The sequence below is a fragment of the Strix aluco genome, chromosome 4 (genome assembly GCF_031877795.1).
Source record: "Strix aluco isolate bStrAlu1 chromosome 4, bStrAlu1.hap1, whole genome shotgun sequence".
Lineage (NCBI taxonomy): Eukaryota > Metazoa > Chordata > Aves > Strigiformes > Strigidae > Strix > Strix aluco.
In genome coordinates this window covers 88,297,938-88,321,733 of record NC_133934.1, presented here as the reverse complement: position 1 = coordinate 88,321,733, position 23,796 = coordinate 88,297,938, and the positions used below count along the sequence as shown (strand labels likewise).

Genomic DNA, 23,796 nt, shown 5'->3' with positions numbered 1-23,796 from the left:
GGGGTGGCTGTGAGCTGGCAGAGTCCTTGCCATGCCAGCCCGAGTTCTCCCTGGGCCCTGGGACAAGCTTGTCCTCTCGCTCCTCACGCCATCTTCCCTGTTATGAAATGGGATGCTCATTTTTAGTCCTATGGGGATCCAGAAGACATTTTGCTTGGCTCTCACCAATTAGGTGAGAAAATGAAGATGCCCTGAAGGGAGGGAGAGATGCCAAGAGAGGAGGGATAAGAGGAGCCTCAGTCCCACTGTCCCTGACACACCACGACCTCTGGAGTCCTGTTTCTTCATTCTGGTTCAATATTAACCCAGCAGGGCTGTGACTCCACTTATTCCGCTCCATTTGCGCTTGCCCTGCAGCCAGGGCTGTACAGCATGGCGCACGACAAAACCAGCATACTGAGGGGCCTGCTCTTTTCCAGCCTTCTGCACCTCACACTGAGCCATGCCGGAGGTAAGACTCAATGCACAGGGAGAAGGACAGTACCAGTGGGTGACAGGAAGAAGAAAGCTGGGGTTATTTCTTTCCAGGGGTAAAGCCAGTGGCAGGCTTTCTTGGTAAGGCAGGAAGAACTTCTAAAAGCTTGAAGTTGGGAGTGAAAGGGTGCTGAGCGTAGGGTGAGCATAGGGCTTTCCTGCATGGGAGGATGCAGCAGCATCCAGCAGCTGGTGACAAGAGCTCAGTGGGTTTTGTGGGTCACCTGGGAGATGGTGGGGAAGGGGAATGTGGGGCTCAGTCCAGGACCACGTATAACACAACTGTGGGCCTTTTTGGGCTAATGTTCTTCAGTTGACCTGGCTGGCTGCAATTCTCCATTGCCTCCCCAGCTGTCCCTTATCTAAACTTTAGGTCATACACAGTATGCTGCCTTCCTGCTCACTGCTCCTTTTCTCTTATCAGGGCCTCTAACTCATCTATCTTTTCTTAATATGAGCTTAGGTTCTCTCTGACCCACTGCTGTGTAGGGGCAGACCTGTCTATAGGTCTCAAATCAGGGTCTCTGAACAAGATGGAGCCAAGCTGTGCCTATCGCAGCGGTCTGAGGTTGGCAAGACAGAAAGACAGTGGCTGGCAGGGAGCAGTAGCAGGCTCGAAGCAAACAAGCCTTTACCTAACTGCAAATGAGCAGAGCAGCTTTGCCAAGGATAGCACAGGATTCCTGTCACTTCTGTTGCCTAAGTGACTGACGTGAGCCCCGAGGGATGAAATATAGACAACCTGCTCTGATCATCAGGTGTAGACCTGAGAAGGCATCTCCCCTCTGTATGATGCGCTGGGGGAGGCTGGGCTCTGGGATCACCACATCAGTGGTGTGTGATTTTTGGAAACTGCAAGGGGAGAAAAAGGGGCCCTCCTGCTGTGAGCACCCCTTTGACTGGCAGTGTTCTGACCCAGTAGTTTTCCTGGAAAAGGGGCAGGCACTGTCACTGCTCAAGCGCCCACGACGTGCCAACAAGGGATTTCTGGAAGAGATGCTTAAGGGAAACCTGGAGCGAGAGTGCCTGGAGGAGACATGCAGTTACGAGGAGGCTTTTGAAGCCCTTGAATCCACCATTCAGACGGTACGTACGGGTGGTCCCAGGAAACATCACCTCAGCCAACCCCTGCAGTGAGAGATCAGCAGGTTGCACACGCAGCCAGGGGCTGGGGTCGTAAGACTCAATTCTGTGAACCAAAGAGGAGGGCTGATGCGTATGTGTCCCAGGGAGAGCTCAGGCTTTCTTAGGGAGTTTCCCTCCTGGAGCCACTCCACGGAATGTAGCTCAAAGCTCAGGTTCTTCTCCCTCCCTCTCTTTTAAGCATGAAGTGAAAAGGAGAGAGTCTTCCCATCAGTCCTGAGTTGCATCTTCCACTAATTCAGTGTGGTGCCGCACACATTGGAACTGCTGCAGTCCCAGACACTCACTGGAGACCTGGCTTAGCAACCGGAGTGCAGGTGCCTCAGGCTCCTTTGAGCGGAAGCTTTTGCAAAGATTGGTCCTTTTTCTGGCTTCCAGACTCACTCTGCTAAATTTGTTCTGCACCCTTCGGGGATTTGCTCCTAGCCCCAAGGCCAGCATCCGTGCTGAATTCCATACCCAAGGATACAACAGTAAACAGATCAACAGTTAGGAGTCTAAGCCAGCAAGATACAACCTCTGTGGAGTATTTCTAAAGCAATCACCCCACAGCTGCACAGCAGAGATGTAGATCCAAAGAACTGAGCAATACCTACATGCGATCTGCAGCCTTGGAAGTTCTAGGTTTAGCTCCTTGGACTTCTGCACTGTAGCCCAGGCTCTGCTTCCTCTGCAGGTTGATGAAGGTTGTAAGCATCTTTGGCCTTTTTAGAAACAACAGTATTCTCTTGATTCCTGAGTCTGATGAGTGGGAATGTGGTTTTATATCACAATTTTTGCTTCATTGGATGCTGTAGTAATTGATATCAACAGAGCTAGGTTAGTTGTTCCACTTGTTGTGATGGGGCATTCTCCTACTGGTTTGAATTGCAGCAGCTAAGCAAGGTCTGATGTTCTGTGTCTCTACTCTTAAATATATAATTTTTAAAATTTTTGTTTTTACAGGAGGCATTTTGGTCAAAATACCAAGGTAAGTTGCTTCAGGTCTTGCAGGCACTATGCACTGTCCCATCCTGGAGAGATGGCTCCCTACCCTCTTACAAGAGCTCACTTTTCAGGACAAAGCACTTGTGTTTTGTCCCTGAATGATAAAGTGTTTCAAACTATGATGTTTATTTGGATTCCTTTCATATAATTTGTTTCTTTCTTCTTATTTTGCTAGTATGTCAGGGCCTGAGAAATTCCAGGACAGTTCTGGATGCTTGTCTAGAAGGTAAGAAATTCATGTTGACCTCAATCTCCCAGATAAAGTGAGTGCCAGAAACTGGCTTCCTGCAGAGTTTGTAAGGAAAAAAAACCCAAAACCCTAAAGTTGGTGAGGCCATCTGATTAGAAAGAAAAATAGCAGGAGGGGGAGTTTGAAATTCCTTTCTTCCACTTTATTTCCCCACTAACCCTTTCACAAACAGCCTGACCCCAGCATGGGGTAGGTATCCTTCTCCTTGTGACACAGCCCAGTGCCCCCAAGGCCAGCCTCACAGAAGGGCTCTGACCTGCGCCTACAGCCAAAGCAAAGCACAGTCTGATGAGGCAGAACGAGCTTAAGCTGTGTGCTCCTCCCACCCCATGAAGAGAACAGCTGTGCTTGTGCAGGCTCACACAGGCAGCAAAAGTTAAAGGGATTTGTGGGATGGTACCGTTGACCTTGAGAAACACGACATCCATTTCTACCAGCCCTGGCTTACACCATGTTGGGATTTTGACAGGTAACTGCTCTCTTGGTCTGGGCCAGAACTATCAGGGGACAATTAGCCACACCAAATCAGGGATTGAGTGTCAAGTGTGGACAAGCAAATATCCACATATACCTAAGTAAGTCCATCTTCCACACACCCCTAAAGGGCTCTCCAGGGTGTCCTTCCTTCCATCCTAGCCTAACCAGCTTTTTCTCACAGATTTAATGCCACCATTTATCCCAACCTCATTGAGAACTACTGCAGGAACCCAGACAGCAACCCCGAAGGCCCATGGTGCTACACTCGAGACCCAACGGTGGAACGGGAGGAGTGTCCCATCCCAGTGTGTGGTATGCCTCAGCACTATGCTCCAGCAAGCTCCTCGCTGGCAGGGAACACTGCGCTGAGGCTGATACTGAATGTGTCAAGGAAAGGGAGAGGGTTAGGAGGGAGGGATCTTACAGTCAGCGAAGTCAGTCAGAGAAGAGGAGCTGTGTCTTAAGGGTAAAGGAGCTGAGGAGGAAAAGTCATTGAGTTGCCCATACATCTACCTTGTCTAAGTTCCTCAAGTGTGCTGTCTTCTCTAGAGTACAATAATCTAGATCTAAATTAAATCTGGTATCAGCAGTCCCCTGGAATCTACTACAGTTTTGCCAGTCAGAAGCACCCCAAAATCCTGGCTCAGCTCTCTCTAATTTGTGACAGCAATGAGTCATACTGGTTTTTTTGGTCTGAATTCCCACCTTTAGGACAAAACCACTACAGCTTGTGCTTGACTGCCTGCCTTAACGTTCACTCATAAGGAGGGGTACAGTTTAATACCCACAATCTCAAGAAAAGAGAGGATGCCTTTCTCTCATCATTACACTTGACAGGATGGAGAACCATCACTCTACTCTTGTATCTCCCTACTTCTTCACAATACAGAGCTGTCTCCCCTGGGGCTTGGCCTCCATCTCAGAAGAACTGGTAGAAAGCAGAGAATCTTCTCACAGCAGGAGTTTCTCTTCCAAAAACAGAGTCTAGAGGCAATGACTCTTATAAGTGAAAGTCAGAGAGGTCAGCAACCATTTGACCATAGGGTGTTCTGAAGTTTTAAAAATCATTAACAGTGCCCTGGCCTGCAAGATAGCAAACTGGAAAGAGATACTGCTCTGCTTTAGGGTGATCAGGCATCTGTACTATCTCCCTTCACTGGTTAGTTTCTGACCTACAGCAGCTTACTGCTACACTTACATGTGCATGGATATGGCAGGACTAGAAAAGCCTTGGTTTTGTGCACAGTTCCTTTGCAGTCATGTTGATGTGAGTCTATCTCACACGGAAGCAACCTCACCGATTCAGGTGAATGCTATTTGCTTGGTGGCTGTTGTGGCCTTGGTTGAACAGTCAAACAGAGGGTGTCTCTGCACACAAGGATTCCCCCAGTGTACAAGGAGAAGGCAGCTTCAGGCCAAGCAACTGCCACAGAACAGATTATCTGGTGCCCACTCTCTCAAGTAATGCTGTTTAAAGCTTACAGCCATTAGGACACTTGCAATATAAAGCGTGGAAAGTCTGGCAGGAAAATTTTTCTCCTATCATTAGATGTAGAAACATTGGTAACAGTTAAATTTGCTATTTTAGTAGGATATCACAGTAAAAGGCTCCTGCAAATATAGCCCAGTTACACATTAAAGAAAGAGGCATTGGAGGCTTAACACAGCAGCATGATGATGGCTGAGGCACATACCCATCCCTTGAGCTGCTTCTCAGAGATACTCCAGAACAGAACACAGTATTATCCCAAAGAGAAGCATGAGGAATAGTGCCAGTCCCACCTTACCTCCTGTTAAAAGAACCACCTCTGACCCTGCAACATTGTAGAGGGCCACCACACGCATGCGAGCATGGTGGGAGCTCCCAAACATAACAGGATGCCCCATGGAACCCTGGGCTGCAGTGAAGGGGCTCTGGTGCTATTTGCTAACAGTACTTCTGAGTGCAAAGTTATGGCTTAAATCACAGCTTTCTGTCTTTTCAGGTCAAGACAGGACGACAGTTGAATTTACTCCACGGGTCACACCACCAGCCCCGACGGAGCCCTGTGAACAAGAGAAAGGCATGCTTTACACTGGGACCCTCTCGGTCACCATGTCTGGAGCTAAGTGCCTGCCGTGGAACTCCGAGAAAGCCAAAGAGGTGCTCCATGGAAAACACATTGACCCAGAGGTGCAGCTGCTGGAGAATTACTGTCGGAATCCAGACAGAGATGACGAGGGTGTCTGGTGTGTCACAGATGAACCACCCAACTTTGAATATTGCAATCTGCACTACTGCGGTGAGAAGCCTGCATTGGTTTGGGTAGGCACACTTGTGAGGCAGTGGCAGTATGTGTGACTAGGGGGAAGCGCTTGGCCTGGGAGGCAGAGACAAGGAAGTACGTGCACCATGCACATGGAAGTCCTGTTTGTCCAAGTATCACATGTACTAACCTGCCGCACATGTATAGAGCTGTTACATCTCTCAGGTGTTCTGTTCTCCCTGAAAACTCACAACAGCGGACAAGGAGCATTAAAAAAAGCAGTGGTTTTAAAACATCCTTCCTTCATCAGAGCCACCGTGTGTGGAAAGGAACTTTTATATTGCTGGTAATTATGGAAACTGCAGCCAGGCCTTTTACCACGTTTGTCTTTGTCTCTCTCAGACAGCTCACTAGAGGATGAGAATGAACAGTTGGAGGGAATATCAGGACGCACTACAGTTTCTCAAGAGTTCAAAACCTTCTTTGATGACAAAACTTTTGGTTCAGGCGAAGCAGGTGAGCAAAAACTCTAGATACAGTGTCACAGTTTGTAGAAAGGCTGCAGCTTCTTCCCACAGGGCACTCACTGTCCCTCAGAAACACCAGCTTGCCAAATGCTGTCAGAAGGAGGGGGAGATATTTAAATTCCTTGAAGGACCCTCACAAGTCAGTCTCCAGCTAGTAGGCACTTCCTTCCTAGGCTCTTCCAGCTTAGCATGCTGACTGAAGACAACTGTGAATCAGGTAGAGTAACAAAGCCAGATTGTCTGTTTTCTCAGACTGCGGCACTCGTCCTTTATTTGAGAAGAAAAAGGTAACGGACAAAAGTGAGAAGGAGCTGCTGGAGTCCTACATGGGAGCCAGAGTTGTCCATGGGGACGATGCAGAAGTTGGCAGTTCCCCCTGGTAAGGATTATCTTTGCATAGCCCTTCATAGGGAATTGTGTCTCCCTTCCCTTCAGTTCAAGCAGGGCTCTCCCAGCTCAGGCAGCATGCGGACATTATGGATTCTAATCAAAGCTGCTCCAAGTGGTTGACAAGGCAGTACTAAAACAGCTGGAAAGAAACTCTCCTCTTGAGCCAAGTATGCAACGATCTGGGAAAGTGAGAGTGCTGGTGTGTTTTGTCTTTGTCTCTCCTTCTTTCCAGCTTTGCTGGAGCAGGAAGGATGAGAAACCTCTCTGGGTGAAGGAAATGGGGTAAATAGCCTACTACATAGAATATACGTGTCCAGGGAAGACTTTTGCTAGAGAGCCACTTATGCTGTTGTCTTTATCAGTACAGTGCAATGCTCTTCCCTGCTCACTGTACGACATCAAGACTTATTCAGCCAGCCATGCCTTTAGGGCTGCTAAGTCTTTCTCCCTCCTTGTCTCTCAGGCAGGTGATGCTCTACAAAAAGAGTCCTCAGGAGCTGCTGTGTGGTGCCAGCCTCATCAGTGACAGCTGGGTCTTGACTGCTGCTCACTGTCTTTATTATCCACCCTGGGACAAGAACTTAACTACAAACGACATCTTGGTGCGGATTGGCAAGCATGTAAGGGCAAAGTAAGTGCCTGGATGAAGTGAGAATGAACAAGCTTTCCTCTTGGAGTGATGAGACACAATGAGGTTGGACTATCATTCCAAGGAAACATACACAGTCACATGCCTCTCAATAATGGGATCTATGGCAGCTGTCATTTGCTGCTCTTGCTGATCCTAGAGGTTAAAGTGAAAGAGAAGACTGAAACGTGAAAGTTTAAAGGGGGGCTCCAGTGTAAAGAAAGTACTGTTTCAGAGGGTATAAAGCACCTGAGAGAGTCATGAACCCCAAGAAGACTCTCAGTTGCTACTGTATAGGGAGTTCTTTCCTTCATGACTGTTTCAGGTACGAAAAGAATAAAGAGAAAATTGCTCTGCTGGATAAAATCATCATCCATCCCAAATACAACTGGAAAGAGAACATGGACCGAGACATTGCACTCATGCACTTGAAGAGACCCATCATCTTCAGTGACTACATCCATCCTGTCTGCCTGCCTAGCAAAGAGGTTGTGCAGAGGTGAGGAGAGTGTCCCACAGGCTGAAAAATACAGTCTTCTACAAAAGCCTCCTTCAGGCCTTCAAAAAAGACAGAAAAAGATGCCTTAATTTAGGCTATTTACACCAAGAGAGCCAGGCAGGAGAAAGCTGTTACAGTACATTTGATTATACTCATGCTTCCTTCCACAGGCTGATGTTGGCAGGTTACAAAGGGCGGGTAACTGGTTGGGGAAACTTGAAAGAAACATGGGCAACTAGCCCAAGCACCCTCCCCACAGTTCTGCAACAGCTCAACTTGCCCATTGTACATCAAGATATCTGCAAAGCATCCACCAAAGTTAAAGTCACCGACAACATGTTCTGTGCAGGTAAGTAGCACTGCAGACACCAGGCCAACTTGCCCCAGAGGACAGAGAAGGGCTCTGAGCTCCTGGCAGGGCTCACACAGCAAGGTTACTTTCTGATAAATTTGCAAGTGCCCTCCATAAAGAATAACTTTCCTATGAGAAGAAATCTTCAGCTCTCAGAAAACACGAAGGCTAGAGAATGTAAAGCTATGAATAAAGTTTGTAACACCATGCTGTCAGGCTAACCAGCCTAATGGCACCACTCTACTAGATATCAGCAACAGCTGTGTGAAAACTGAGACATAGATTATCTTTTAACTGATACATAATTATCTTTTCATCAGAATATGGAAGAGTTCAGTGACTTCCTAAATTAAAGGCTACATACCTGTAATGCTACACAGTAGCCAAGCCACCCCTTCTTCCCTACTATCTTGTCTCAAACTCATGGAGCCTATTCATACTTATGCCCACAACTTCTGTGGCAACAGGCTCCACAGATTAGTTATGCACATGTGAAAAATATAATTCCTCATGTTCTGTTAAATTCCCTAACAGATTTGAAGAAGTATACATCTATGCTCATAATTTAAGAAAAAAATATTTCTTCTCCATGTCATATGCTGTTTTATGGGCCCTTTATAGCTCTGTCACTTCTTCTGCCGAGAAGCATTTATTTAATCTTTCCCAATATAGAAGGCATTCTGTACTTCCAATAATCCTTGTTGGACCTTCCTCTCTCTCTTCTGGCACTATTTTCGAAAGAGATTAGAAGTGAACACAGAAGTCAAGATACAAAAAGACTATGGATTTATGTACCAGTTTAATACTTTCTACTGTATTCTTCATTTGTGCACTTATCAGTTCCTACAAGCAAGTCATCAATGATTTTTGGCTGAGTTTGTGCTGCGTGCATCTAACACCACATACAATTGCTTGAGTTAGAATGGAAGCCGATTTCATGACTAATGACGTGTTCTTATGCTTTCTTTTTCTAGACAAAATTCCTGAAAAAGAGCTGAGATGCAAACACAGCAGAAAAGGGGAAAATGCAAAGATACTGTCTAGCGCATCAGGAATTCAAGTGAAATCCCTTTGCTCTTCATAGCAAGACTGTAGGAAGACAGTCAGTTTAGGGAGAGAAAGAGCAGAGCCTGCAGAATGACAGGAAGGTGAAAGTGAGGATGGCAATGTGTCTCTATAGTAAACAATGAAAGAACAGGGTACATGGAATATTACACACAAGTTTCTGTGACAAGAGAAAAGCACAGTAGCTCAAACTATTGAACACAATAGCAGATGACATTAACAGTAATTCTAATGAAAGAAAACAGGAATGAAAACACAGAGGGTGGAAGAATATAGTGGATTCAGGAATGCTAAAAAGACAGAAGCAGAGTTAACTGTTTTACATACAAAAAAAACAAAGTAGTTTTCTAAATTTAAGTCTGATAGTTGGCGCCAGCAGTAAGAAATCTCATGGCTCTCAAAGCGTATGCAGCAATACTTCAAAGAAAAGACGGCCAACACCAGCCAGTCCCCCTACAGCCAAATGTCCTACTTTTTTCTTGCCTGTAGGTTACAGTCCTGAGGACTCAAAGAGAGGAGATGCCTGTGAAGGGGACAGTGGGGGACCTTTTGTAATGAAGGTATGTTCAACAAGTTCAAGCTCATAAAACATGGGGAGCTAGGTTTGTGCTGTGCTGAACCTTCATAATAGTCTGGAAAATGGGAGCAGAGATGGAGACTGCTGAGTGGCTGAAGCAAACCCATCTCATGCCCAAGCTGAGCAACCCAGATGAATCCTGCAGTCATCCAGCCCCATTTCTGTACTGAGCTCACAGCGTGTACAGGGATCAGCTGCAGAATGCATAAGCGATGGCCAATTCTCACTTACAGGTTTAAAAGTAGAGATAAAATTACTCCAACAAGGTATGTTATCGAGTAGATGCCAGTCTGAATTCCAAAACAATATCCATCACTAAACAGGCTGGGGCGCATACAAGGCTTAGATCTGAAAGTCTCTTGCTCCTTGTGCCAATCCCATTTTTCTTTGCTTTAGAATCCAGATGACAACCGTTGGTATCAAGTGGGAATAGTTTCATGGGGAGAAGGCTGTGACCGAGACGGCAAATATGGATTTTATACTCATGTATTCCGCCTGAAAAAGTGGATCCGAAAAGCCATCGAAAAACACGGGCGATAGAGGAAGTGTTTACCTTGCTTGCTCTGTTTTGCTACAATGCTCCACTTCTTAAAAACATAAGCATAGAAGATCCTGAAGTAAAACAGTTATATCCTTACAGCTCAACAAAAGAAAGTGCTCTCCTTTGAAAATAAAAGTTCTCAAACCCATCTTCTTCCTTTTGTTCATGCTGAGTTTAGCTGCACTTGAATCTAAGTCATCACAGTAGTGAGGAGTACCAGCAGATCGGCACTAGTTGTACTGCTAATTACCTGCTGCACTTCAAACAAATTCTCCTTGATTCTATGACTATAATCAACAGATTTTAGAGCTCAGGTGATGGCCTTAAGTCACAGTAAGCACGACTGTGCCCTCAGGCACTGTCCATTTCCCCCTTCAAGTCAACTCATTTTGTGTTCTAGAAATTGAGCCAAGAATGTACTGGAGATAATCACCCTACAATAACCATGGCATTACACAAAACACCAATATCAAAAGTAAAGCAACTCTAACCTGTTCTGATAAGACAGACATTGTTCTCAGCTACAACAGCAGACAAATACCAGCACCACTGTTTGCAAGGTCAGCATCTCAAGAAGTTACAGATGCCAGCTGTATGCAAGTCATCCTACAGAGGAATACAGGCTTGAATACAGTAAGTGGCTCTTCCATTACTGTAGGGCAGTAACTTTCTACGCGGCAGGAGGTGCTGAGTCCTCAAAGTGTACTTTCCACCTGCATAGCAAGATTCAGAAGGAAGCAATTTATGCACAGTCACTGTCAAAGGGCCTCTGAGGGAAGCATCCTGCACTCTATCTCTTTGGTTGTCTTATCAAGTCTGTTTAGGGATTATCCCCAAAAGAAGCTTCAGTTCTTTCATGAACTCCTCTTTAGCAGCAATTTGTGGTCCACTGAGGACACAGCAGTACAGCTGTAAACACGTATTCTTGACTAGCTAATTTGTTCAGTCCAACTTTCTCTTAAAAGTAATCATGAGATGTGGAAACTGTCCTTGCTCCCTACAACACCATATTCCTAAACTCCTCATTCACAGTGCCATCAAGTCACAATAAAACGTCACTGTTGCCTATTTCTGTGCTTCACAGAGTGTATCAAGAAACAGAGTGACTGTGTTGAAAAAGTGAGAGTAGAAGTAACTATCTGAAATTAGTTGGATATAAACAAAGTTATTGATCAATTACTGTCTGGCCACCTCCTTGAAGGTGGCTCATTTGGGAAGCAACTTGAAGACAGCCCAAGTTGATTGCCCAAAGAAAGCGTAAAACAAACCTCTCAAAGACATCTGAAGAACAAAACCTCAAGAGCTCAAGTTCCACAACTGTTTAAAGTCACTGATAACCACAGACATCGGACACTGAAAATGTTTAGCCCTTCTAATGTTTAAATTTTTAGCCTCACCCTTTCACTGCTATCTAATAACCTGTGAGAAATTGCATATCTAAGATGGGAACCAGGACCATACAGTTTTTGGAGTAAGTCACTTAATACTGACTTGTTACAAACAATACAGAGGAATCATTTTTAAAATTCAGTTTAATGTTATTTAAATATTGTCTGGGCTAAAGATTAGGCTTTATTAATTTATGTGCACAAGTTTTAGTTCAGAACTCCCAGGATATTGAGTCCAACCAAACACTACAGAGACACAGGGCAAAAAACTCATTCATAGTAAGCAACTATATCTTCTGCTACTCAATTATTCCTGTATTTCACTTCCAACTCAGCTTCAAATTTAAAATAGCTGTATGCAGGTTTGCAGGCATTGCTGTTTTAACATCCTGAGCTAATTAACAAATAGCTCTTCAGAACATCTGCCAGACATGATAAAGGAACATATGGATTAATTTCAATGTCAGTGAGTTTTAAAAAGCAGCTAGTAATTGAGAGGTAGTGGCAGTAACTCTAGTGCCAGCCAACACAAACCATTCATGAACAGCCCCAGTTTAAGTGCACAAAACCTCAGCACCTACCAATAAGGGCCAAACCTCCACTTGTCACACGGCTCTGTTCCACAAGGAAGTGCATGCCCACTTCAGGTTAGGAGACTGTAACTACTAAATCGAGGCGGTGGAGCAAGGAATGGCATCGTGTCGATTAACATAGGATGGAGAACGCTCGCAAGTCACCTGCTATCGCAGTGGACAAACTTGCCATAAGCACCGAGCAGTATTGCATCAACTGCAACCCCAGCCTAGGGGGCCTGTAAAAGGACAATTTCAGCCATTTGCAAAAGCTCTGGCGTAGATCTTTTGTACAGGTACTAATTTAAAGCCACATTTTTACTGTAATCAGGCGAGATAGTTTCAGTAATGGCCCTAATGCAGAGACTGCTGGTCCATAGAGCAAACAACAAAAGCAGCAGTTACGTGGAACAGATTAAACTCTAGAGCAGAAGTGTGCTATTTTAAGCCTGCCTGTCTGACTCTTCAATAACTCTGTTCTAGCTATGGAACAGATGTGCCATTTATGCTCCACAACCAGCTCTCACATGGAAGTGCAGTAGTAAGGTGAAAAACACATCACCTCCCTAGAGATGAAAGGGCTAGAAAGGCTACCAGCACATCTCTTAATCTCCATACTTGTAGCTTCTGAAAAAGGCTAATCAGAAGACACTTACAAAAAACAGCAGTGGCTACAGCTTTCGCGGACTAGTACTACCAGGTGTCTTAGTTATACAAAATAGTAGAGTTTACTGACATCAGATGTTTAAGAGCAAAAAGAAAGCGGTGAGATCTACCTGCACTTGAAAACTGCATGAGGAAGACTGCTAACCAAATGAATTCAGGATAAATGAGTCCACTGACTGCACATCACTGCTAATCTATTCCATATCAACAGCAGCAGGCTCCCTCAAAGAAAGCATTTTTACACAGATGTGACTATGCTTAATCTGGGTAAAGGCATCACAAGGACTAGATAATTTAAAATAAGCATTTCAGCAAACTAAGTATTCTCAACTTACTCTCAAGTTACAGAAACCTATTCCAAAACAAGAAACAACTATATGAAAAATGCACTACTGCTCACAGAAGTAAGAGTGCAAAGTCTCAGGACTGCACCCACAGATAGTATATATTCACTCATCTTCCTTAGAACATATCCAAACCCCAAGGTTCGTGTCAAGAATAGCTTAGTTCAGTTTCTAGATGCCCAGTCACTAACATTCAGGAATAGAGAGTGACTTCTCTAACCAGCAGTCACTGCTGTTCCTACAGAGGCTGGTATAGTTAATGCAAACTTTATTTACAAAAGACACTTAAATTAGTTACTTCATGCCATGTGTCCATACAGAATCAACAGTTCAAGGATTACATGGAGAAGAATTCACAAAATTAAAAGTGAAATCACTAAAGATCTTCTAAGAGTTAAGAACTAGGAAAAGATCTTAAAGACAATTTTACAAATAAAAAAACAAGTTATGAGAAGCTAGTCTGAGCAAGAGGATGGTTGTTTACAGGTCTGTACACTAAAACTAATACACAGACAGCCTTCTATTGTCAAAGAGATGCTCACTGAGAAGCAGAGTATGTACAAATACTTGTGCCACAATGACTCAACCCCCCAAAATCCACTGTATTATACATAAACCAGTTTGTATACATTAGGCCTAAATGAGGCCATTTAACTATGAAGACTTCTAGTTTAGTAAACTAAAGCTGAAGACAGCCCAAGCAACAGTGTTGCTGTCTCTCTCGCATCTCTATTTGCGACTGCTTTTTATTCTCTCCAATCTTTTTTTCAAGTCATCAATATTAGCTGCTGCAGAAGAGGGTGAAGCCAGGGTAGTTCCAATGCCAGAGGAATGAGTCTGATTGGAGTCCAGGTCCAGATGTTGGTACTGCTCCCGTGACTCACGGAGCTGGGAGAGCTTACTGTGAAGCATATCTGTAGAGGACGCAACCGTAGGGAGTGCTGGTTTAGAGAGCAGAGATGTCAGAGGCGGTCTGTCTTCCTGCTATGGAGGAGGAAAGTGGAGTGTTAAGACAGATAGTGGCAAAAGTAGTACAAACCATAATCAGTGGCTTTTCATCTTCACAGGAAACACTAAAGACAAGAGGAAAGGGAAGGAGCAATACAACACAGGTGATCTGGAGCGATAAAGTCAGTTGCCATTAAAGTCAGAACCATGCAGAGCTAACCGCAATATTCCATCCCTATCATTTAAGTAGTTAACATTTAGCTTGATGTCTGGGGCAACACAAAGGAACTGCAATCTTTAAAGATCAAAAATTCACAGACAACCAGTGTTTTACTGAGATGGCCTGCTGCAGTCTTGGACAGCCTGAATTCTAACACCACAAGAGGAAAGTCCATGCCTATGTGCAGCATCAACAGCCAATTAGTTTTCTGGAGAAATGAGATGAGAAAACTTGGATTGATGGGCAAGACTTAAAATGTCAATTCACTGTTCTTTTACCAACTGATACTTCCATCTGTGTTAATTACCTTGTTATTGTCATCTAGGAAACATTTCCCCTCCTCAGAGCTGTGAGCTGATACCCAAGTTTGAGTTAAAGATTTAAACAGTGATCTATGTGCCTGGATGACTATTCCTACAGCGAACATCAATTCAGGCAGCCGAGTGCAAACTTCAATAATCAGCACTAGATTACTAACGCAGATCACCAAACTTAAGAAATTTTGGCCCACAGGTTTCTAATACTAAGCTCATTCAGCATTTCTGTGCCTCAGTATCCATACACCCAAAATATATACACTTCACTCAAAGTCTTAATTCAGCTCTCACAGTTGTTTTAGATCAAAAAGATCTAGAATTTCCACATCATTCAACTCAGAGGTCAATATATGTTAACTTTTAGAGAAGAGTAGTTATTTGAACATCTCAGACTCAACTACGTGGCAAGATACCAAACTACAGGGCTGTAGAAACAACCTGCATGTACACCAGCGCTGCAAAAACAGTGGACTGAAACATAAGCCTACTTGGCCAAGTAATGGGTTTAAAGTAATTTACACTAGGCATGGTGACATGCAGTGAACAGCTAGGACATGTAGTATCATAAGAGATCACCAATTCTGACTGGCATCTGCCTTTGGCACAGAAAAACCAATCATTTGAATTCTTAAAACAAGTGCAAATAAAGTGCCTCTCCTGGGGATTTACAAGTGTTGTCAAGTACAATACCTTTGCGTTGTCAAGGCCACAACGCTGCCTGAGGATTTTTAATCTTTCCAAGTAAACTGAAGGCCCCACTTCCTCCCCATTTGTGTTTCCTATAGATGAAGATACAGTGTGGGTAGAAGCAGGTACACACGTTCCTTCCATCTGAGAAGAAATTCCTGGAGGATGAAGAGAAGGTGGGAAGAAAAAAAATTAAAAGATTAAAAACATCAAAAAAGTGTAAACCTCTTGGGTCAGTTCCTTGAAATAAGATGAAATGGATGAAGAATCAAACAAACTATAAACTACCAAGCTATGTGCATTTGCTAGTACAGGCATATCAGCCCCTTCATTTCCTTGCAAGAGTGACAGTTGAAAACCAAGAAAAGAAATTGAGACATTTAAGAAGTGACAGCAGAGCAGCTCCAGAAGTAGTGCTGAGGCTGACAACTGAAGATGACCCTGTGGGGAGAGGAAGATGCTGATGTGGATCAGTAGTAACCATGGTGTCCAAAAGAGAGAACTCAGCAATTGACAGCATGGGAAATATTTGGAGTCTTCTGTCTTTTTCTAAGTGGAGCAGTATTTCTGGGCAGACCTCACCACTGATTCTAACCCCTCTTTACCTCTCATTCAGGTAACTTAAAGCTGCTGTTTCTTCCAATTCAATTTGAAATAGTGATTTCTGGAAGGCATGTACCAAGGTTTTTAAAGTTTCCCAACCACAAGGCTAGGAAAGGATTTTACATTATGAAAAAACTTTGCCGTTCTGAAATAAATGGCAAGTTCTAAGACTTAGTGTGGACAGGGATTTGTTTTCACTAGTTTACTGCAAGTGTATTTAAAATAGATCAAAGAAGAATTAAGGTTAAGCTTTTATACTTTAATCTAAATAAAGTTCAGTTGCAAGATGGAACAATATCCTTTATTATATCGAACTATTATAGTTAAGGAGGGGGAAAAAAAAGACAAAAATGGGGCATGTAAATTCTGTTTTGAAATGTCTGTTGAACATTTCTTGGTTGTACAGACTTTTAGGATGACAGGTAGAATTTTCTCTCTTAGACACTCTTAGGAGGTTCTGAAAGACACATCATTTTCCTAAAGTAATTTACAGTACAGGGATAGGAGAAGGAACAGTAGTAGGAGAATAGGCTAAAGTCTCTGTGGAGGAACTGTGAAATGTGAAATCAAAAGTAGTTTTGCCAGACTGTGTATCAGTTTTTACTATCAGTTAATCATTTGTCACATTCCTTCCCTAATATTGCATTAAATACTCATTCGTGCTTATCTGCAATGAAAAGACTCACTAACAAAGTGTTTTACAGTAATTTATCAAATTAAAAAGCTGATTTATTGGAAAAGGGTTAAAGACTGCTATAGAAACAGTTCAAGTTATTTAAAACAAACTTTTCAATTCCACAGTAAACAATACTCCATCAAAAAATCTCCTGTACCATTTTAGTAATCCAAAGGTAAAAGGAGAACCTGACAGCTGCTGCTGTTATAAACCAGCGGTATAGTTTGCAGAAACAATTCTCGATACCAGACACATGAAGCATAGGTTAACGTTCAACCCACACTACAGGATATGAATTAGAACCGCTTGTTTACTAAGCTTTTCAGATGCTTTATATGTTTAGTGTGACTATAGTTATAACATTTTTTTTGTAAACAAAGAATGCACAGTCCCTGCAAATGGTGCCTCACGAAGCAACACAAGTGCAAGAAAATACGTGACTTGCTTTGGAAATCCATAAACATCTGCAAATACTAGTTTCTACCAGGGGACATGTAACTGCTGCTCATAAACAATCAGTTCTGCTATAACATGTACCTGTAGAAGCAGCAATGCGTCCTTTCCCCTCCCGTTCTGTTTCTATCAGCCGGAGGCCTCTTTCCACATAGCTCTGGAAGAACTGAGAGGAGTTTTTCAGGAAGGGCTCAATGTCTGCATCAGAGTATTTCTTTTTGTATTCATACAGCTCTGCGAGACCCTGGGAGGGAAGAGTTCCTCTGCATTACTACAACTGCTGCATACACCATCCTAATGCCTCATGCCCTCTTCCTTGCAGGAAGGGAACACTTACCTCCTTAGTGTTCTCCTTGGAGCCAATCTTCTTAAATATTTCTGCCAAAATATCGTTCACTTTGGCCTTTGAAGCCTTTTCCTCCTAAATAAATAAAAGGAGACTTCTTAAAAAAGTGAATAAAAATAAAGGTAAGTTAGATGAACCCACAGCGTCCTCAGAGCTGCTAGCTGGATACAGAGCTTCCAAGATGAAGAAAACCTTGAAGTGATTAGGGTTGTACATAACCACTTTACACAGAATGAGAGTAAGGACATCATCAAGCTGTAGGACTCCTTCTGATAAGTCAGTGTTTAAAACCTGTTTTGGGTATAGTTAACTTTTAGTAGATCAAATGCAGTGTCAGGCAGCATAAAACCTACTGCTGCACACCTGAATGTCCTGGAGAGCACTTCACCCTGGGACAGGCACAGAATATTCATGTAATAACAGATTCACACTGTAAATTCCCAAAACAGCTATAAATAAAAGTGAAACTAGAAGAGTATGTCCAACATTGGTTGCATGTTGGAAAGGCAATTACTACTTCATATTCCGCAATCACAAAATTAAGCTTGTTCCTTAAATAAATTGCCTTACATTCCCTCTCCCTACCAACACATTTACACTACTTACTGTGCGAGAAGCCCCTTTTTCTGTATCCTTATCAGCTTTGCTTCCAGTCTGGTCCATGGAGTGTTTCATTACTCTACACAGGTGAGCCTCCAACTCAGACTCATTTTTGTTGTCTATCATTGTTAAATGATCTAAGATCTAAAAGGAGAAAAAAAAAAGGGAGTACATTCAAAATAATAAAAAAAGGAAAAGCTTTAGAGACTGCATGAAGATCCAATTTCAAAGTACATGACTAGTGACTGCTCTGACCTTGGGCCCTTTCAGCTTGCACAGGGTGTGAAGCAGAGTCTTCAGTGTCCTTATAGGAAACTCACTCTTACATTGCTTCAGCTTCTCTTTGGGAAAGACCTTCATGAAAATGTGGATATCCAGTAGAATCCGATCCAGATTGATGCTATTAATGGTTTCTGGAAGAAGGCGCACCATTCTCCACAGACACTGGAACAAGAGTCTGACTTAAAGCAAGACAACTCAAGGAAGAAGCATTTCACAGAATCGTCTAGGTTGGAAAAGACCTTGAAGATCATCCAGTCCAACCATTAACCTAACACTAACAGTTCCCAACTACACCATATCCCTCAGCGCTATGTCAATCCGACTCTTAAACCCCTCCAGGGATGGGGACCCCACCACCTCCCTGGGCAGCCCATTCTAACGCCTAACAACCCGTTCTGTAAAGAAATGCTTCCTAATATCCAGTCTAAACCTTCCCTGGTGCAACCTGATGCCATTACCTCTTGTCCTATTGCTTGTTACTTGGTTCAAGAGACTCATCCCCAGCTCTCTGCAACCTCCTTTCATTATATAAGGCGAGATTACACAAAACTATCATCGAGCCATTTCATTCTGCTACCACATACAGACATGCACCGTGTCTGTCTGCTCAAGCTGTATTTGCACTGGTACATAATTTTTGTAACTCTTTGTTACAAAGAGCTGTACCATATCCAGATCCGTCTTTAAAGCTTATGGATGGATAAAAGTAGCACTGACTTCTCTATCAATAACAGAGACTGAACACTTGGCGTGAAGAAATTTCAGCAGATAATGCGTATATTCTATATACACCCACACACAGCACAGAGTTCTTCAGGTTTAACCTCACTAAGTATGCTTAAGTTGTCTTTAAATCATGCCAGTTACTAAAGGGTGTTTTATTATAAAAAAGATCACACCCATGCTTTAATCTGCATGTTCACTCTGCCTGTCCTTAGAGATGAGAAAATACAAGCCAGCTCCAGCCTGGGATTGTTTGAATCCCTAGTACAGTGCTGTGCCTAAGCAAATAAGCCCAGCAAGTCACTGCACACCTGTGTGGAGTTTCTATTAGTATACACAAGCTTCTGTGAACCATTAGCAGGTGTTAAGCTCCCTCCTGGCATACATGAAGTCACTATATGTAACACCTAATTAGAAGATTATAAGAGTTACAAGAAATATTTCAAATTATGGTCACTTTTTCTTTTTTAGATGTTCTTTCAGCTAAGTTGATTCAAAATAAAGGAAGTTCAAAACCTCTACTACAGGCTCACCTTCATGACAAGTTCTGAAAACTTAGGAGAACTGGCTGTTGCTAGCAGACTGTCTTGGAGCAAAACAAGCAGAGCACTGGAAGGAATAAATTTGTAATCATTACACAGGAGAAGTGCTGCACATAAAAAAAGATGCCAACTCCTCATGGAGTATCGCAACAGAGACTGGGGTTAGTCCAGCAGTTTAGGTCATGTTGTGTAACAGCTCTTTTTTCTTTCTAGTGTGTTACAAGGGTTTAAGAGCCAGTCTGCTGAACTACAAAGCATACAGAATCACACTAAGCTTTAGTCTGCCTCCAGCTGTGCAGATTGTGCAGTCAAATTCTGGTCACCCCCGACGATCAGTGATAATTCTTCATTAGCCAGCTGAATGATTCTACAGACATCATTCTTTGCTTACACAATGACTAACAAACTCAGCCATTCAAGGAACACACAAGAAAGGGCAAATTGTGCCATCTTCATTACATACCTCAAGATGTTGGTCTGGTCAGACTTTTCCAGAACTTTCACTACCAAGAGGTTGACTGATCGGATGACCTGCTCACCCTCCTCAAGGTCTTCTACCCGAGAATCCAGCATTAATGTAATAAGACCATGCATTAGGTCCTTCAGCACACCAGTGGAGGCCTCTCGAGCCAGACTCTCTATCCGAAATAGCTACAAATTGAAGATAGTATTAGAAGTTTTCCCTGCATGCAATGTTTTAATATAGGGATTTCTCTAGACTACACGGTCAAACCATTTGACATTCCCCCATCCCTCCCAACATTAAACAATAAATAAAAATTTCTACTGAGCAACTTCTGAAAATACTTAGGCCACCAACTAAGCACTCAAAAGGTAAGGAATATTAAACCAAAGCTTAATAAAAGGGTTAGAGTGGCTGTGTTCTGTAGAAGCAACAAACAGACCTTTTTCCCTTCCCCAATTTCTCATTCCCCACTCCTTCTCAAAAGGTGCATTGGTGAGCAGACAGTTAGCAGCAAACCTTCATAAATAAGACTCGATAGTAAGCTAACTTAGGTATGGGACAGACATTCCATTTTCCTGCAACTTCTGCACAGAAATTATTCACTCTTCACTTTCACTCTTAGGTCAAAGCCTTACCGAGATCATGCTTCCAATAATGCAGCTGTAAAGTTTCACTATCTCATCTTTGTCTAGCTTCTCATCTGCCATGTGCGTATTGTAGATTAGCCGAAGCTGCATAAATGTAGCTATTAGGAATTGGTCAATGTGGCCAGACATAGCTTCTGCTTTGTCTTCCTGTCTGAGAACCTCATCAATCTAAGATTTAAAAACAAAACACCCAAGTAAAGTCAACATGATGCAAACAATGCAGAATAACTATAATTTTAAAATTTTTCTATAGGAAAGGTCTTGCCCTAAACCAATCAATTTTCCAAGGCACTTGTATTCTAAGCTTTCATGTGAAATCAGTAGCCAAAGACTTCTATTGCTAATCCCAATACAACCAATTATTTATCTTTTAGAGAACTGCAATCCTATCCTGTACACAAAAGAAAACATGAAATGCTGCATTATGGATTCTGGAATTAACAGCTCTATGAAATCTTCTGGATAAAATACTTCTAAGTAGTTAAAGCCACCCTAGAAACATGTAAAAGCTATGAGGCAAGACAATTCTTTTGCTGAGGATGTGTAAAACAGTTTACATTTAAAAGTTAAGTCTCACTGGCTTAACTGGCTTTTTCAAACTTACAGCACAGATACTTGACAAAAACAAAGAGATAAGCTTTTTTTTCTTAAGTGTTTCTGTGTTAAGAGTCTATTCTACATCATCCAAGTGGAATTTCTATTGCTAAAGCGAGTCAGATGGCCCCTGTGCACTTCGTTTTGTCATCAGGGAGATTCTGAGCAGAGTCCACGTCACCCGACATGATTGCTCCACCACAGTGCAACTCATCACCCTCGCAGACAAATAGTTCAGTACAGTGAGATTAGCTGCTACCGTAATTCGCTTACCTGTGCCAGAGCTTGGATGCTTGTATTTATATCACCACTGGCTACTTGGGAAATCACAAAGTTGATAGTAGAAGCTGTGTTACTGTGCATGTCATCAAAGTGTGGGGACACAGCACGGATTCTGAACAGTTGAAGAAAACAGGATTTCATTACTCTTTGGAGAGACAGCTCTAACATACACTGGACTGCTATATTGCAATGATGGTTGAGAGACAAGGGAAAAGGATTTCATTCATCACAGAGGATACTCAAGGAAGGAATCATTCCTTTTCACATGTCTATTGCGCTACCTGTAAAGACACTGATGATGCACTTACAAACTCAAGATCCTTTTACTATAGATCAAATCTTTCATTAGAAATAACTTCTCTCTAGATTCCAGAACAGTACAACAGGCCATCACTTTGACACTTCTCTCCAAATGAGCTGACACTACCTTCTTGTGTAACCAAATCTGAACGTAGAAACTAGCATGGTCTATTCAGCTTCTCAAAATAGATTTTAAGTAGCCCTACTGGTTTCACTTAGGAGTAAACTAGACTCACTTGGGCTCAGGAATCAAGACTGGCTCAAAGATGTCATCTAGTTTGTGCTGTACAAGTGCTGGCATCTCACACCTGACAGTACCGTTGTCATTTTCAATTTCATCAAGATCCAGCTGAAACTCCCGTGGAACTGTATGTGCTGTCTCAGAGTGACTGCCCATGTTGCGGTTTTGGCTACAGAAACCAGGAAAGAGGTGTTTATTATACATACACAGGAGGCAAGAGTATTAGCACTAGCATCCACTGGTAGCCCTAAAGCTCTCATAACAGAATAGCACAGACTTTGAAGTTCTAATTTTATTCAAGCCCTAATAACCCCCTTTGCCTTTCCCCTAACCATTAGTAAAACAAGCTTTTATGGGCCAGAAGAGCAGGTGCTAGTTACTTGCCTTCCTAGTTTCCCTTGTAACCCACCCCGAGACCCCCTGCATCTGTGATAGGTATGCAGTGGTTCATTTTAAATAGATACGTAGCACAGTTTAAAGTAGTATTAATGGAATATAGCCTTAAAGTTAATGAGTGGCTTGTTTTTGTTTTTTTTTTTTTTTTTAAAAAAATGATGGACAGGAGGCCTTGCAAGCTCATCTGAACCTAGGACTCCCAGCATCCCACGTGACTTGTGCTGTATACTAGATTTTTCAAGGAAATGTTCTAACACATAGTTCTCTACAGAGACTTATTCTAAGATAATGAGCAGGCAGCAAGGAATAGAGTTTCTGAGCTTTTTGTTTCTGGTAGTTGCCCCAGGCTCTACGATTCAGACATGCTCATCCAGTTCTGTGCTATATGTCTGCCCTAACAAGTTAAGAAAAGGGTCCAACTGACACCAAGTTTAATGTAACACATAGGAAGTTCTCCCAATATTTCTGACAGCTGCTTAACGTGGAAGTGCCACGTCTGCCTGCAGTTTGACCTGTAGTCACCATGGCAGAAACATGTATTTTTGGTTGTGGTTTTTTTGTTCGTTTTTTTTAAAATTTAAGACACAGACCTGTAAATAACCTAGAACTGGCCATGGTAAACCTGTCACCCTCAGAAAAGGATGACTAGGATAGAAATTGCAAGATACAAGAGCCTTGCTACCAAGGAGTTAGTGGGCAGTACTTACATCCTATAAGTGCGATACATAATTCTGTCCATGGAGAAGCAGTGAAAAAAGGCACAAGACCATTTAGAAAGATTTCAAGACAGACAAGACAAAAAAGTTTCAGACATTCTGTTTTATACTATTTGGCCAATTTTCATAACATGCAAAGATGAGGATACAAGAACTAAAATAACATCGCTAGACATGATATTAGCACATACACTATGCAGGCTACAGACCGTAACGTATCATTACATACTTGAGTTTGGAGGACATGTCCTCAGCTGGTCCCTTCCGCAGCATGCTAGCATTAGCGCTGATGTTTTGAGTACGCTGAGGTTTCTCCTCTGCCTGTCTCATTGGAGTAACAGATGGTCTCTTGGCTGACCGTTTTATTCTTTCCTCCAGCATGCTCATGTCTTTCTCAGAAAGCTATAACACACAACGCTTTCACTCAATTTGAGTTGTATGGATTTTAGAAATCTTGGTCACCTAGAGGACGTACACCACTTACTACTGCAGACTTACGTTCTCCAATACCAAGGATAGGAACTGTCAATGCTACCATGTAGCACCAAATTAATAGGGCCACTCTGGACTGCCAGATGCCACTTCAGGAGCGAATTAACCCATACTGACAAGCTGTAATACTGAATACAGC

The 23,796-nt window shown here is 42.8% G+C and overlaps 2 protein-coding genes and 1 non-coding gene across 6 annotated transcripts in view; 1 reads left to right on the top strand and 2 right to left on the bottom strand.

Moving 5' to 3' along the window:
• Positions 1–329: 329 nt before the first annotated feature.
• Positions 330–10,304, top strand: F2 (coagulation factor II, thrombin). Of its 2 annotated transcripts, none has more exons than XM_074824045.1 (14): positions 330–451; positions 1,397–1,560; positions 2,563–2,587; positions 2,780–2,830; positions 3,324–3,429; positions 3,513–3,643; positions 5,317–5,613; positions 5,980–6,093; positions 6,357–6,483; positions 6,958–7,125; positions 7,448–7,621; positions 7,792–7,970; positions 9,528–9,598; positions 10,012–10,304. In XM_074824045.1, the coding sequence occupies exons 1-14, from the start codon at positions 373–375 to the stop codon at positions 10,153–10,155; spliced, it is 1,830 nt and encodes a 609-aa protein (XP_074680146.1). In that variant the 5' UTR covers positions 330–372; the 3' UTR covers positions 10,156–10,304. The 2 variants fall into 2 exon arrangements, with proteins under 2 accessions (XP_074680146.1, XP_074680145.1); XM_074824044.1 differs by having other exon boundaries at positions 333–451; positions 1,394–1,560.
• A 1,366-nt stretch (positions 10,305–11,670) lies between these two features.
• The window catches only part of CKAP5 (cytoskeleton associated protein 5), a 54,837-nt gene continuing 42,711 nt past the window's right edge, over positions 11,671–23,796 (bottom strand). Inside the window, exons 33-45 of one of the 3 annotated variants that reach the window (XM_074824041.1) lie at positions 23,395–23,567; positions 23,157–23,180; positions 22,049–22,222; positions 21,504–21,624; positions 20,625–20,804; positions 19,987–20,174; positions 19,515–19,590; positions 18,232–18,420; positions 17,983–18,120; positions 17,368–17,451; positions 17,115–17,274; positions 15,302–15,456; positions 11,671–14,110 (exon numbers count right to left, since the gene is read on the bottom strand). In XM_074824041.1, the coding sequence (XP_074680142.1) occupies positions 13,856–14,110; positions 15,302–15,456; positions 17,115–17,274; positions 17,368–17,451; positions 17,983–18,120; positions 18,232–18,420; positions 19,515–19,590; positions 19,987–20,174; positions 20,625–20,804; positions 21,504–21,624; positions 22,049–22,222; positions 23,157–23,180; positions 23,395–23,567 (1,917 nt within the window). In that variant the 3' untranslated portion in view covers positions 11,671–13,855. The remainder of the gene's footprint in view (positions 14,111–15,301; positions 15,457–17,114; positions 17,275–17,367; positions 17,452–17,982; positions 18,121–18,231; positions 18,421–19,514; positions 19,591–19,986; positions 20,175–20,624; positions 20,805–21,503; positions 21,625–22,048; positions 22,223–23,156; positions 23,181–23,394; positions 23,568–23,796) is intronic. The other 2 variants (XM_074824042.1, XM_074824043.1) reach the window with 2 other exon arrangements.
• Positions 21,344–21,454, bottom strand: LOC141923652 (small nucleolar RNA SNORD67). Its single transcript, XR_012623368.1, has one exon. It is a non-coding gene; the product is annotated as a small nucleolar RNA SNORD67 (small nucleolar RNA).